At 40.8% G+C, this 14,876-nt stretch overlaps 1 protein-coding gene across 2 annotated transcripts in view; it reads right to left on the bottom strand.

Annotated features, from left to right (window-relative positions):
* Nucleotides 1–1,009: 1,009 nt before the first annotated feature.
* Nucleotides 1,010–14,876, bottom strand: part of YWHAQ (tyrosine 3-monooxygenase/tryptophan 5-monooxygenase activation protein theta) — a 50,013-nt gene continuing 36,146 nt past the window's right edge. For both annotated transcript variants that reach the window (XM_073336047.1, XM_073336048.2), the window contains exons 3-6: nt 9,287–9,410; nt 3,612–3,775; nt 3,086–3,181; nt 1,010–2,102 (exon numbers count right to left, since the gene is read on the bottom strand). In XM_073336047.1, coding sequence (XP_073192148.1) covers nt 2,043–2,102; nt 3,086–3,181; nt 3,612–3,775; nt 9,287–9,410 — 444 coding nt within the window. In that variant the 3' untranslated portion in view covers nt 1,010–2,042. The remainder of the gene's footprint in view (nt 2,103–3,085; nt 3,182–3,611; nt 3,776–9,286; nt 9,411–14,876) is intronic.

The raw sequence follows: 14,876 nt of genomic DNA, 5'->3' as shown, positions 1-14,876 counted from the left end.
CGCTGGGATTGGGAACTGAACAGTCTTTGTCCTGGCGTGTTGATGCCCAGCAACTGGCAAGTGGCCCTAGAGTCCTTCAGGATATGAAAGGAGGCATCAGTCTTCTCCGCAAAGAGCTTCGTGACCTCAAAAGGGAGGTCTTCAGCTGTAGACTGTACCTCCTCTGGGAAAGCTTGAGAGATGGAGCCAAGATACCTGTCACATCACCACCACCATGGAGATGGACCTAGTCACCATTTCGGCTGCACTGAGGAAAGATTGCAACAATGTCTTCACCACTAACTGGCCCTCCTGGACAATGGCCTTAAATTGGTCATTATGAGACTCCAGCATCCATTCAATAAAAATGAATTCAGAAGAAAAAATATAACTATAACTGGGAACTAAGAACTATAGAAATCAAATTGAAGTAATGTAGTCTTAACGTACTGCGAATAGCTCTGTCACTAGCTGGGGTGGATGAGAAAAAAAACTGAGCGGAGTTAGCTTGCACATGCTAGCCTCATGGTGTAGCATGAGGAGGGGCAGTGAATGTGTAGGACTTAACGGACACAGCCTCAGAAGTTACCCGATTAGCAGCACAGGGATGCAAGCACACCTACACTGGAGCATCCATAGGGATGCCACTTGAAGAATTAGGAGATAACAGATTTGCAGCAATGGAACACACATCAGGCTGTTTCAACTCTTAGGAGCAAGGAGTACTACTTGGTATTTAACTGCTTAGCTTCTGTCTTTTACAACAATTTCTATCAGTACAAGTAGCTTAAATAAGGAGGACACATACCACAGGTTAAACTTTGAGGATTATCTGTGCCTATGAATTATTCATATGAATAACTTTCAGGTATTTTCATACAATTCATTAATATGTAAATACAAAGTGAATTCACCTGAACAACTGACTTTAAGAATGAGTTACATGTTTGAGAAGGACATTTCTCCTAGCATGACTTGCTATAGTTCAGCCCTTAAAGTAATTGCATGGAATTGTTACAAAAACAGTAAGTGGTTTATAAAATGTAATTTTATTTAATGTTACTTTGCTGTTACATAGGGCATAACATTTTCACAAGGCTTTTTTGGGACTACAATCAATGATTAGCAACACACAATAGTGGTCCAACTCTCTAAATAACAATCACTGGACAAACTTGACACCTTCTCACATGTGCACAAATCTGCATGGAAAAGTACTAAATGTTATACTTGAACATGTGAACTTGAATTGGTTTTCCCATTCCAGTGTATTAAGAAATGACATGCACTTTAATCTGCCAAAAAGCACTGTCTGTATTCCAGCAGTTCCATGCTGCTTCTAGCACATAGTAAAGTGAATACCAAAACTACAAAGGCAGGAGTGTAAGTGACTTTTATTGGGAAGGGATATCAACTTATAAACAGCAGCAACTGAAGACTGAGTAAGAAGAGACCCTCATTTTCACACACACATACAGTAGCCCCTGCAGTATATTACACAGAAGGCAACTCAATTTGTAATTCTCAATCTAAAAATGCCAAAAACTTTCCATCTGGCCCAATACTTTCATAACCCTCATGAAAAGAATACACAGTAGCATGTGAAAATCAGTTACTGAAAGGAAACCCTGCAGAATAAGAGGGAATGTGGAGAATTAGAAAGCTATGTTGAACACTCTTTAGTTGCAATTAACTACATTTTAATATCTTTACTGTAATACAAAACACAGTCAACTTGCAGGAACTGGTTCAGATTTTTGTTTTTAAATACCAGGTACACTTTAGTCCGCTACATAAGTGTTTGGAAATTACTTATGTTTATATGAAATGAAGCTATTAATACTTTTCTACAGCAGTAACCGCACACAGGGAAGGCCAGGACAAACACAAATCAAGGAATGGAGTTTTCCCAAAGCTGCAGTGTGAAAAGACTATAAACTGATTTCCATACACATGGATGGGTTCTCTTTGCTATAGGAAATCCAAGTGGAGCTATAAGGAATGGAGACGTGTAAAAAGGTTTCTTGAGAAGGGAAGAGAGAATGACACACCCCATGTGCAGTTTAGTTTTCTGCACCTTCTGCAGCATCACATTCTTCTCCTGCATTGTCTGATGTCCATAACTAGAAATAAGAAAAAAGCCACATCAGCCTGGAAACTTACTCATCTACCCTCCAGGTTAGCACCAACTATCCTATTCCTAAAGTCAAGGACTAGATGGGAGGAGTTCTACATTTGTTAAGTGCTATGGTTTGGAGGTGTAAAGCTCTGTTGCTTTAATTTGCAGAGTTTCCACTGGCTTACTGTGAGCACCCTCTCATCCATAGGGCACAGCCATATACATAACTGTTTAAGATTTAACCAGCCAAAGTGAACATAATGCTAAACAAATACACATCTGTTTAATATATGGTACCCAATTATACTATTGGCACTTAAGAAATACGTAAGTCTGTTTGACTGCCCCCCCCGCTAAAAGAACATTGTTCTCTGGAATGTCAACCTCTCTGGTTGCACTTTCACCTCACCAGTCAAAGTCACAATTCCTATTGTTATGGAAACCTACAGTGAGGAATATTGCTGGGAGTATGTAGCTAGCTGTCCCTTAGACAGTTAACATGGTATACAGTTGGTGCACCTTAAATTCATTCCAGTTAAGTACAGGGAATATTGCTGGAACCAGTAATACCTTTAAGACAGTTAACTTTTTTTCATTCTTGTCTTAATGACTGGATTATCATTTTTTCCACCAGATTTATAGTACTATCTGCTAAGTCAAGTCAGCCTGCTAGTTTTATGATGAAAGTGAAGCTGTATTTAGCAAAACGGAAACTGGACTAACTCATGCTATTTTTTTAGTCCAAACCAAGTTTGAATCTGCCACAGATTATTTAATGCAATTAATTTTTCACACTAAAGTTTAAATTAGACCTCAACCTACTTATGAAAGTAAATCTTCAATACAGTACATACATAATAGGCCTAAATATCAAGATGCTCATGCTAGATAAAGACCATGTTTTGGTTTTATCACACAAATGAGGTCTAAATATAGCTATTATACAATTACAGCTATTGGACCAATTAGCACAAAAGGGCAACTTACTGTTAGGTTGTCTCTAAGCAACTGCATGATGAGAGTACTGTCTTTGTATGAGTCTTCGTTCAGCGTATCAAGTTCTGCGATAGCCTCATCAAAAGCCTAGAATAATTAAGTTTTTCATATTTACATTGAGGTAGTGATTATGAATATTCCTATTAGTGTTACTATGGGTGGATATTTAAGGGACAATTCAAAATTAAGTTTAACCTTTTTCCATGAAGACAGCTTTATTAAACAAGCATGCAGCATTGAAGAAAGTGAAAAGAATTTCATTGATTTGCATTGTCCAAATTGGAAAAATAGCTTAAAACAGCACAAATCTTGTATGTTTAAAATTCTTTCAGTAACAAATATTGTAAACTAAAGTTGACAGTGTCCCTTTAAGTCAGTTGACAGTTGACACCTGCAAATCAAATATATTAAATGAAATAGGATTTTATTGTACAAGACAGACTGATCAATTCACATTATTCAGATTAGCTTCCATTAATTAGAATTACCCTCCTTCCAGAAAGATACAGAAACTTACTGTCTTAGCCAGCGTGCAGGCAAGCTCAGGGTTGTTGAGGATCTCATAGTAAAATACAGAAAAGTTAAGAGCTAGGCCCAAACGAATTGGATGTGTAGGTTGCATCTCTTTCTTGCTGATGTCAAACGCCTCCTGATAAGCTGCTTGTGAATTTTCTATTGTTTCTGTTGAGAAACAGGAACATTTCAACACAAAAAGGGGGATGATACAGAGAAAAGTGAAAGCTGAGGCCCTCACCCTAGCTTCAAATACCTCCTCAGAGAAATGATTAGCCTCTCATTATTTAGGCTGAAATAAACAATTGCATTGGCTTAATTAAGGGTGGGACTTTTAAATTGGTGCAACTGTGTACTGACATTTATAGGCTCAAACTAAACCGATATTACACACAAAAAAAAACCAACATGTTAAGATTGCAAAGTGAAGGACCCAGGAAATCCCAGAACTATGGTTGCCCATGTAACCTTTGTTTAGCCCTCTTACGTGTATGAGTCTTTAATTACATGATCACATACAATTTTTCCACAGGACCCTAATGGACAGGGTGGAGCTGCTCTGGGGATGCATCAGGGTTATGCAGTAAAGGAAGTTGGTGTCTATAGCACTCCTGCTTTGTTTGTTGCAGAAGCTGGAAGGTGTACATAGTAAATGAGGCAAATGATAAGAAGGAAAAAAAAAAAAAAAGACGTGTTTATGGTCAAGGCTATTTAATACTGCCCTGGAAATTTGAATTCTATCCCTGCCACAGAGTTTCTATGATGGTAGGTAGGTCACTTTAAAAAAACAAAAACAAAAAAACGCCCAAACTTTTCACAGGTAGTCACTAATTGTGTGTTCCTCATTTTCTGGGTGCCCAAATTGAGATCTTGGCATCTGATCTGAAAAACTGCTAAGCACTCACATCAGTGGGAGCTGTGCTTTCAACATATGAAGTGGGATATAATACGAAGAACTCAATTGGGTATTAGACATATCTAACTGGGCAACGAAATTAGTGAATACTTTTGACCATATCATTGTGACTGTTCCCCATCTCTAAAATTGGGATAATACTTGCCCACTCTTCCCATCTCACAGGCGTATTGTGAAAATAAATTCAGTAACACTTGTAAAGCACTCTACTATATACTATTGTGATGATTGCCACAGAAAAGCCTACAAGGAAATAACTGTCTATAGAGCAGCACTTGAATTATAAGCAGTAAAGACAGGGGGCCATGCACTGAGCAACAACGAGAAAACTAAACAACTTCTCATTAAATGAGCACAGTTCATTCTATGCACTGAATGAGGCAGAAGTCCTATTGCAAAAATAACGTGATCATGAAAATAAGGACTATCATACTGGTACAATTTATTAGACAATCTGTAAGCACCTCCTACAGGATAATAGGGTAGTAAGGAATAGCCAGCATAGATATATCAAAAACAAATCATGCCAAAAAACAATGTTTTTTGATAGGGTTACTGGCCTAGTGAATGTTGGGGATGTGGGGGAGATCTGATATATCTTGATTTTAATGAGGCTTTTGACAGTCCTACATGACATGCTCATAAGCAAACTAGGGAAATGTGGTCTAGATAAATTTGCTCTAAGGTGGATACATAACTGGTTGAAAGGCCATACTCAAAAAGTATACCTTCCCTTGGAGCATGGGGCACGGGTCACTTACAGATTTGAATTCAAGTAATGGTGAATTCTCTGACTTGAAAGTCTTTAAATCAAGATGTGAGGACTTCAGTAACTTAGCAAGAGGTTATGGACCTACTGCAGGAGTGGGCGGGTGAGGTTCTGTGGCCTGTGATGGGCAGGAGTAGTTGTCAAACTGGGAGGGGCATATCTATTGAGATCCTGCACAGGGTCTGGTACTATTCAATATTTTCATCAACAAATTAGATAATGAAGGAGAGAGTATGCCAATAGAATCTGTGGATGAACTAAACTGGGAGGGATTACAAGAACTTTACAAGACAGGATTAGCATTCAAAATGACCTTAAACTGGAAAATTAGTCTAAAAACCCCCAACATGAAAATCAATAAAGACCAGCGCAAAGGACTTTACTTAGGAAGGGAGGGGAAAAAAACCCTACAAATTGGGGAATAACTGGCTATGCAGGTGTACTGCTGAAGGATCTGGGGACTATAGTGGATCACAAATTGAATATGAATCAACAAACATGCAGCTGCAAAAAAGGCTAATATTCTGAGGTGTATTAAGAGGAATGTTGTATGTAAGACATGGAAGGTAGTTGTCTTGCTGTACTGGGCATTGGTGAGGCCTCAACTGGGCACCACACTTTGGGAAAGATGTGGACAAATTGGAGAGAGTCGAGGAGAGCAATAAAAAGTGATAAAAGATTTAGAAAACCTGAGCTATAAAAAGAGATTGAAAACTGGGCATGTTTAATCTTGAGAAGACGACGACAGAGGGGACCTGATAAGTCTTCAAATGTATGTTAAGGGCTTTTATAAAGAGGACAGTGATCAGTTGTTCTCCATGTCCATTGAAGGTAGGACAAGTAGTAATATGCTAAACCTGCAGTATAGGAAATTTAGGTGGGATATTAGGGGGGGAGAACTAACTAAGGATAGTTAAGCTCTGGAATAGGCTTCCATTGGAGCTTTTTAAGAACAGGTTGGACAAAGCCCTGTTAGGGATGGTCTAGGTTTATTTGGCCCTACCCCAGTGAAGGGGGATGGACTTGATGACCACTTGAGGTCCCTTCCAACATTCTATGATTCTATAGTGCAAATGTACAGGCAACCTGAACTCTGGTATTTAATTTTTGAGTTCTTGACTTTACAACCTTGAAAATTGTATTTTAAACAATTTGTGTTTAATTTCCTAGTTTTTTTAAAAAACTAAAAACAAATTCTTCCCTGTGGCATCATATTGACACCCACATAGATCAGCAGGAACCGTTAGATACACCATGCACCTCTGCCACTTGAGCCAATGGAATAGCTCATATTGTTAGTCCCCTCAAGAATTTGGAGAAGTGTGCGCCTTAATGGGCATTTCTGCCTGCCTGCCTCCCCCCCCACCAAACTTAACTCCTTTTTCCACATACCCTCCTTCACCCTGTCCTGTCTCTTTCCCACATCTGGCTCCTGTCCCAGTCTCAGTCTACATTCTTCAGGCTTCTCATCGCTCTCCAACTCTGGCTCTCAGTCTGTATCCTTGTTCTGTGTCCCAATCTCCCTCCCCAATTCCTACCAGTCTCTAGCCCCAGTTTCCTCATCCCAATCTACTTCCTCTCAAAGGTCTGGTTTTTGTCTCATCTGCATTAAAGTCAGGCAGATTCCTCCTCCATGCTGCCTGGGCCCATCAGGGGGATCACTGAGAGAACAGGAGACAAAGTCTCAGTGCTCTCATTTGAGGTGTGTGAATCCAGGCTGGCTTGCAGCAGTCCAGAGCTGCGGTAACAGGTAAAGTCTTGCTCAGCCCTGGGATGGAGCATACTCATTGCAGATGGAACCTTCAAGGAAGTTAGCTGTTAAAAATTAAGCAGTCCCTATTGGACATGTGGGAAGTACAATTCTTCAGAGGCTTTATAAAAGCCAAATTTGGGTAGATATTCACAGGGATGGAAGAGGCACACCCCTGACACAAAAGCCACCTCCTGCCAAATTTCAAATGTGTGCGCCAAAGCTTTTCAAAGAAAAAGTCATCAGAATTTTGTTGCATGGGCAAAGCATTTTTCTCTGTTGTTGTTTTCAGAAACTACTGAACCATTTTGGCTGAAAATTTCTCAACAAATTTAGCCTGAGGCAGACACCTGACAGAAAATTTAACCCAAATGGTTTGACAAAGTTATAAGCCACTGAAAACAGGGTCTTATGGAAAATGTCAGGGAATGTCAATACCACAGAGTATCCACACAGGGATTTGCATCAGTTTACAAAAATGGGTTTTAAAACCCAAGTTTTAATTACTGCAACACCTGTGCTTAGACAAGCCCTTAGAGTTATATTGGGTACTGGAGATTAAAATGGAGGTAAGATTATCATCATGGAAGCTGAACAAAGATAGTGTTGACAGCTTGATTACATTCAATGATAGCCTTATACGAAGTTTTTCCCTTGATGTTATGGTACCAGCTTTGAGACTCTGCTACAGTCCTGTTAGGGCCAAGGGATTCAAAAATTTTAGACTCAGTTCTCATTTACATCAAAGCCTCTTTACACCATTTTACATTTGCACCCATTTTGAGGTCCCTTTACACTGCCAGAAAAAGTGTAATGAGGCCTTTGTGTAAGTGAAAAATCAGCTCCATGCCCCTCCCTCACATCTGGTTTAAATGGATTCATCTGCAACTGGTTAACACCCTATCAGCAACCCATTCTGTTCAATGGCCAGCCAGAAATATTGACAGCTCAGCTCCTCAGGGACTGGCAAACTCCCTTCTCTATCAGGGCAGAACTCCAGGACTACCTTTTGGTTTGAGCTGTGTGAAGTTAAGTCTTAATACCTGCCCAAGCTTTTATATTGCCCTTGCTGTGACATCTGGGTACCTTACAGGATAGTTCTCTTACTTGTTCCAAAAAGAAAAGGAGTACTTGTCCAATGTGTCTTCTGAACATCTAGTTTAATTGTTATGGTGAACAATTTTCTATGGTCCACAGAACAGGTGTTGACTGCTAGCAGTGTCAGAAGGCCCCGTATCAAGTAACAGGCTGTTTCTCCCCCCTCCCTGCAGTAAGTCCTAATGGCTGCTGAGGTTTCTGAGGGACTACAGTCCTTCAGGATCAGCAGCAGTAAACAGACTAGAATCACAAAAGGAGTGTACTATCTCTACCAGCATTAGACAGCTTAAGACTGGAGCTCACCATAAATGGTTTCTTGATAGGGTACCGGATTACTGTTACTTTAATATCACTTTGTCCATCTAGTTAGTAATTTAATTTACATTTATCATCTTATTCAGGGTATGTGTACACTTAAAGCACTACAGCAGCACATCCGCACCGCTGTAGCGATTCAGTGTAGACATTACCTACGCTGACAGGAGGGATTCTCCCGTTGGCATAGGTAATCCACCTCCCCGAGAGGGAGTAGCTACGTTGACAGAAGGATTTTTACACCCTTGGGAAACATAGCTGTACTGAAGTAAATTCCTAGTGTACATCATGCCTCATCTGACTCAAGGAGTCATGGCTTGACAGTTAAGTTTTGCCCAATTAAAACTATGGGTTGATAGGGTCAACGCAGATAGAAAGTTGTAGGCAGCTTCCTCTTTCCCTAATACCTCTAGCCTACTTACCCGGGGGGGGGGGGGAGAGGAGATACAAGTATAGTATTAAGTATCTCTTAAGCCATTAGGTGACCTTTCACCTAAACAGTATTCTGAAAGTTTCAAGTAAGCATTTCTTCAATAGCCATTCACATGGGAGGAGGTAGGGGAAGGGACTACTACACGAAATTCCATTCCACCATACACTGAAGTTTTTCAATAGAGAACACTTCAGGTCCAATAAAAGTCAACCTAAATTTTGAAAATTGGCACTGATATCAGATCTAAACGCAGTTCCTCTCCATTTTATTGGGTGGCATAGGAGTTATGAAAGTTAGTGACACATGCAGTGCATTCTAGCTCCTCTTTCCTCTCCCCACCACCTCAAAACAGAAGTAAGCGTTAACTATTTGAGCATGATTGAACACAATATGCTTACGTTTTCTGTCATCTCCACATGCAACTTCAGCAAGGTATCGGAAGTAGTCTCCCTTCATCTTCAGGTAGAATACCTTGCTCTCTGGATTAGTTGCATTAGCTATTAAAAATTTGTCCAGCAGCTCCTAAAGCAGGAATAGGAGACATTAGCATGTTGCATGCACTGCAATGGAAGACCCTCCAAATACTGGTCTAGATAAAGTAATCCTGGTCATAGCACGTTGCGCATATGCAAAGAAGCTCAGAGTAAAATCTGCGAAGTATTTAGAAATTTTTTAACAATGTCTTTTAGACAAATGTATATTCACTTACCGAATCAGACTACTTGCACAGTAACAAACACTAAAGCCTAGAACATTTTAAAGTCTCCAGTTCGGTAAGCTGTCTAAAACATTGTGGAAAGAAAGAGTGATAGTAAGTTAGAAAAGGGCAAAAATCTAGTAGCAAATGGCAAGCCTGAATATATGTTTATGCACGAAGGAAGAATCCATGTATTCCAATAGAAAATAATTTCAACTGAAGATTAGTTTGAGACCAGTCCATTTCACTGGAAAAAAACCAACACAATCTATCAGAAATTCAAGTCTCTTTAAAAAGAGGGAATTTTTATTTTCCACTTTATGGCCAAGACATGCGAGCAGGATTTTATTTACTGTTTTCTTAAGTGATATTCATTAGTCAATTATGACTAAACACTTAGGTGTGGAATATAAACTTGTCTGCCAGTTTGTTGTAGCTATCCAACAAGCATGACATCCAGATTCAAATGAAAGCTTGCATCCCACAGAAAACAGTTTCTAGGCCTCATTGGTATAAATATAACCTTAAAATATGAACATATGTCTGAGCCTGGAGAATGCTGTATAAACCTGAAGCAGCTCAGACACATGAACCACCCAAGCAATCTCAACAGGAGATTAACGGAAACAGCAGGGCAATTTACAGGCCAAACATTCAAGTGTACATGTGCATCAAGCACACTTCATTTGTAGATGACAGTATTTACTGATTCATATAATTTAAGGCCAGAAGGGACCATAAGGTTGTCTGACCTCTTGAACGCAAGGGCCAATAAATTTCATCCAGCTATCCCATACTGAACACAACATATGGTTGGCTAAAGCATATCTTCCAGCAAGCGCATCCAGTCTTGATCTGAAGACTAAGATGGAGAACCCACTACTATCCCAATGGCTAATCACCCTCATAGTTAAATTCAAAATTAAAAGCAATGCACACATTAGGTCTAGCTTCAACTTCCAGCCATTCGTTCTTGTTATACCTTTCCCTGGTAGACTGAAGATCCCCTTAGTACCCATATCCCATCTCCTTCCCACTCCCCAGGTACACTATAATCAAGCCACCTCAATCTTTTTGATAACTGAAGGCATTTTCTCCAGCCCTCAAAACCCCTTTTTCTGGCTTTCTGCTCCCAAAATCCTTTTACAAAAAAAAGTGGACACTAGCACTGTACACAGTATTCCAATATCTGCCCCTCTAGTGCCATAGACAGAAGTAAAAATCATTTCCCTAGTCCTATTTACTACTCCTGTCTACATCCAAGGGCCATATTAGCCCTTTTTTCCACAGCATTATATTGGGAGTTCATGTTGAGTGGTCTGTCCAATACATTTAGCTGTATTAAAACATTTAGTTTGTAGGAGGCCAGTTTACAAAGTGATCCAGATCTCTGTGTTTGCACTGTCACTTACTACTCAAATCTGCATGTCATCCTCAAATTTGATCAACGGTGATTTCATATTTACTTCCCGATCACTAATGAAAATTTTGAATAGCACTGTTGAACCTCACTGATTTGATGATTTCCCTATTATTTTTTAAAGTCTGTCAGCTACCAGCTCTTAATTCATTTAAGATGTACTCTGTTGACATTGTATAGTGTTAATTTTTAAAATCAGAACGTTATGCTTTACCAACAAAAACTAAGTTTATTACATTTACATACTTGCCTAATCAACCAAACTTGTAATTCCAAAGAATGAAATCAGGTTTGACAAAATCAATTTTCCATAAAACTCTGCTGACTGGAATTATATTCCTATTCTCTATCATCTGAACTCTTGATTAGCTTTCCCATTATTTTGCCCAGGACTGATGTCATGTTAACCAGTTTATACTTCCTAGGTAATCTGGCTTAACCTCTTAATATTAGTGAAACGTTAGCACTCTTCCAGTCTTCTAGAACTTCCCTGGTATTCCAAGATTTATTAAAAAGTAAGCTGTTCATTCTCCTCAGCCAACTCCTTTGGGTCTTGTGGGTGAATGTTATTCAAGCCTGCCGATTTTAAAATGTTTATCCCTAGTAGATGTCTAAACATCGTCCTTTGTTACAAATAGACTGGATACTACTTCATTCTCTTGATATGAATACATCATCCTGATTCTTTCCAAATACAGAACAGAATTATTTACTGAACTCTTGTTTTTCTGCATCACTATTAATAATTTTACTATTGCCATCTGGTACAGGGGTGGGCAAACTATGGCCCGTGGGGGGCATCCGACCCTCGAGCTCCAGCTGGGGACCACTCCGTGCGGCTCCAGAAAGCAGCAGCATGTCCCCCTTCAAGCTCATATGCGTAGGGGCAGTCGTAGGGGCCTCCACTCCGCACGCTGCCACCGCAGCTCCCATTGGCTGGGAACCGCGGCCAATGGGAGCTGCAGGGGCAGCATCTGTGGATGGGGCAGCATGCAGCAGAGCTGCCTGGCCATGCAGGAGCCGGAGTGGGGACATGCCACTGCTTCCGGGAGCCGCTTGAGGTAAGCGCTGCCCGGAGCGGCGCCCGAGCCACCCTCCCACCCCCCACCGAACCGCTCAGTCCCAACCCGGAGAACCCTCCTGTACCCCAAATCTGTCATCCCCAGCCCAGACTCCCAGCTAGAGCCCTCACCCCACCCCCGTCCCTGCCCTGATCCCTCTCCCACCCTCCGAACCCCTCAGCCCCAGCCCGGAGCACCCTCCTACACCCTAAACCCCTCATCCCCAACAGGAGCCCTAACCCCCCCCAATCCCAATTTCATGAGCTTTCATGGCCCCGCCAATTTCCATACCCAGATGTGGACCTCGGGCCAAAAAGTTTGCCAACGCCGATCTAATATCTGGCCAATACCATTGTCTTTTGTCCTGTACATAAACTCTTTTTATTGTCCTGACGGCTGCCAGCCATGGATTTTCCGTGATTGAAAAGGGAAGCTAAAGCAATTTTCTGCACTTCACAGTAAGAGATATAAATCGATAGTTACCTATTCTGTTTCCATGTGTTAGGTATTGCTTTTTTATTTCTAATTGCTTCCTTCATTTTACCACTGAACCCAGATGGACTTTTAAGCCAAGTTGTCCTCTCTTGATTGTGGCATTTTGGACATACACTAAACTTTAAGAACTCCCAATTTTCATTCAGTTTTCTTTCCAAATTTTTGCTTCCGGTACGTTTTGCTCATAATTTTCCTGTCACAATCACTAGTCCCTAGACAACCACAAACTTCCAGTCCAGTGATTAATCAATCTTTAAACTGTCCAAAATTATTACCTGTTATATATATGAAAGAAAGTCAAATATAGTAAAAATCTCAAATGAATCAAATCTCAATGGACAGAAATTTCATGTTTGAATAATAAGAGCATAACAGAAGGAATATGTTACCAACCACCTGACTAGGATGGTGATGGTGATTTGAAATACGAATTTGGGGAATATGATAGATAGTTCCTATCATCTCCAGAGAAAGGGAAGTGCCTAGAAAATGTAAAAGGAAACTTAGTTTGATAGCATCCTGTCTGGCAAGAACTCACTTATCAATAGCTGGGATGTGAAATCCTCACTTCCGTATTGTCTTGTCATTATAGTTCCCACTTTGCTGTTGTTTGTCTGTATAATCTGTCTGGTTCTGTGATTGTTCCTGTCTGCTGTATAATTAATTTTGCTGGGTGTAAACTAATTCAGGTGGTGGGATATAATTGGTTACATAATCATGTTACAATATGTTAGGATTGGTTAGTTAAATTTCAGGAAAATGATTGGTTAAGGTATAGCTAAGCAGAACTCAAGTTTTACTATATAATCTGTAGTCAATGAGGAAGTGACTGGGTGTGGGTGGGGGTGGGCATGTGGGTGTGTGAGATGGGAACAGGGAATGGGGGTAAGAAAATTGGAATCATGTTTTGCTAAAGGGGGAAATGGGAACAGGGAATGGGAGTAAGGAAGTTGGAATCATGTTTGGCTAAGGGTAGGAATGGGAACAGGGACACAGGTGTAAGGCTCTGTGGTGTCAGAGCTGGGAAGGAGGATACTAAGGAAGGCAACTGGAATCATGCTTGCTGGAAGTTCACCCCAATAAACATCGAATTGTTTGCACCTTTGGACTTCGGGTATTGTTGCTCTCTGTTCATGCGAGAAGGACCAGGGAAGTAAGTGGGTGAAGGAATAAGCCCCCTAACAGGAGTCTACATAGCCCGACAATCCTGCTGTCAGGGTGCCAATGCCTGAGATGTTGGGGTGTCCAGGATTTCAAGGTTTATGGATCTTGGGTAGCAGAAAATATACCCCAGGTCAGGGTTCCAGGGGTGTGTCTGTGTGGATTTGTTCTTGTGCTTTTTCAGGGAGTTGCTTGAGCAAATGGTGTAGTTTCTTTTGGTAACCCTCAGTGGGATCAGAGGGTAATGGCTTGTAGAAAGTGGTGTTGGAGAGCTGCCGAGCAGCCTCTTGTTCATATTCCGACCTATTCATGATGACGACAGCACCTCCTTTGTCAGCCTTTTTGATTATGATGTCCATTACAATCTACATACCACAGACTATGCTGACAGCTTGTGCCGCACGCTCTCAAAGAAACTGCGGAACCACCTGATCAACATCCTCTACAGCAAACAGGGAAAGATTAGAATGAGCTCTCAAAACTGGATACTCTCATAAAAAAAACCAGCCTTCCACACAAACTTCCTCGTGGCTGGACTTTACCAAAACACACACTTGGCTTCTCTACAAAAGAAAAAGGACACTAATCTAAACTACTACATGCCACAAAGCAGGAGCTCTTAGGACTTCCTCTCACCAAAAAGGGAAAATACCGCAATGGACTAGAAACTGGCTAAGAGGCAAGAACAAGCTGGAATAAAATGTTAAATTTTCAGTATAGTAAAATCTTATCAGTGGAGTACCTCATGGTTCCATATTAGGACTACATTGATTGTATTCAGTTCCTGATCTGAAAGAGGCAGAACAGAGCGATGCAGCGAAATTTCAATGTGACAAGATTTACCCTCAAATTTAAAGACTGAGGAATTCAGAGGGTCAGGGACCAGGCCACAGTAGCCAAATGCATAGCATGATGGAAGACTGAGTTCTGTATTGAGGCTATGTCTATACTGTGCAGTTTATAGTGGCACAGCCATGCTGCTTAAGTCTTGCTGCTATAAGGCACGCAATATAGTGTTTTTTTGTCAGCAGGAAAGAGCTTTCCTGCCGACAAAACACTCTCCCTCCCCCCAACGAGGAGTGGTAGCTTTGTTGGTGGGAGAGCATCTCCTGCCGAAAAAGCGCTTTCCACAACAGCACTTCTTATCAGTAAAA

Source organism: Lepidochelys kempii, chromosome 3 (genome assembly GCF_965140285.1).
Source record: "Lepidochelys kempii isolate rLepKem1 chromosome 3, rLepKem1.hap1, whole genome shotgun sequence".
In the NCBI taxonomy this organism is placed as follows: domain Eukaryota; kingdom Metazoa; phylum Chordata; order Testudines; family Cheloniidae; genus Lepidochelys; species Lepidochelys kempii.
Note: the sequence above shows the minus strand (reverse complement) of the source record. Positions and strands in the feature narration are given on the sequence as shown.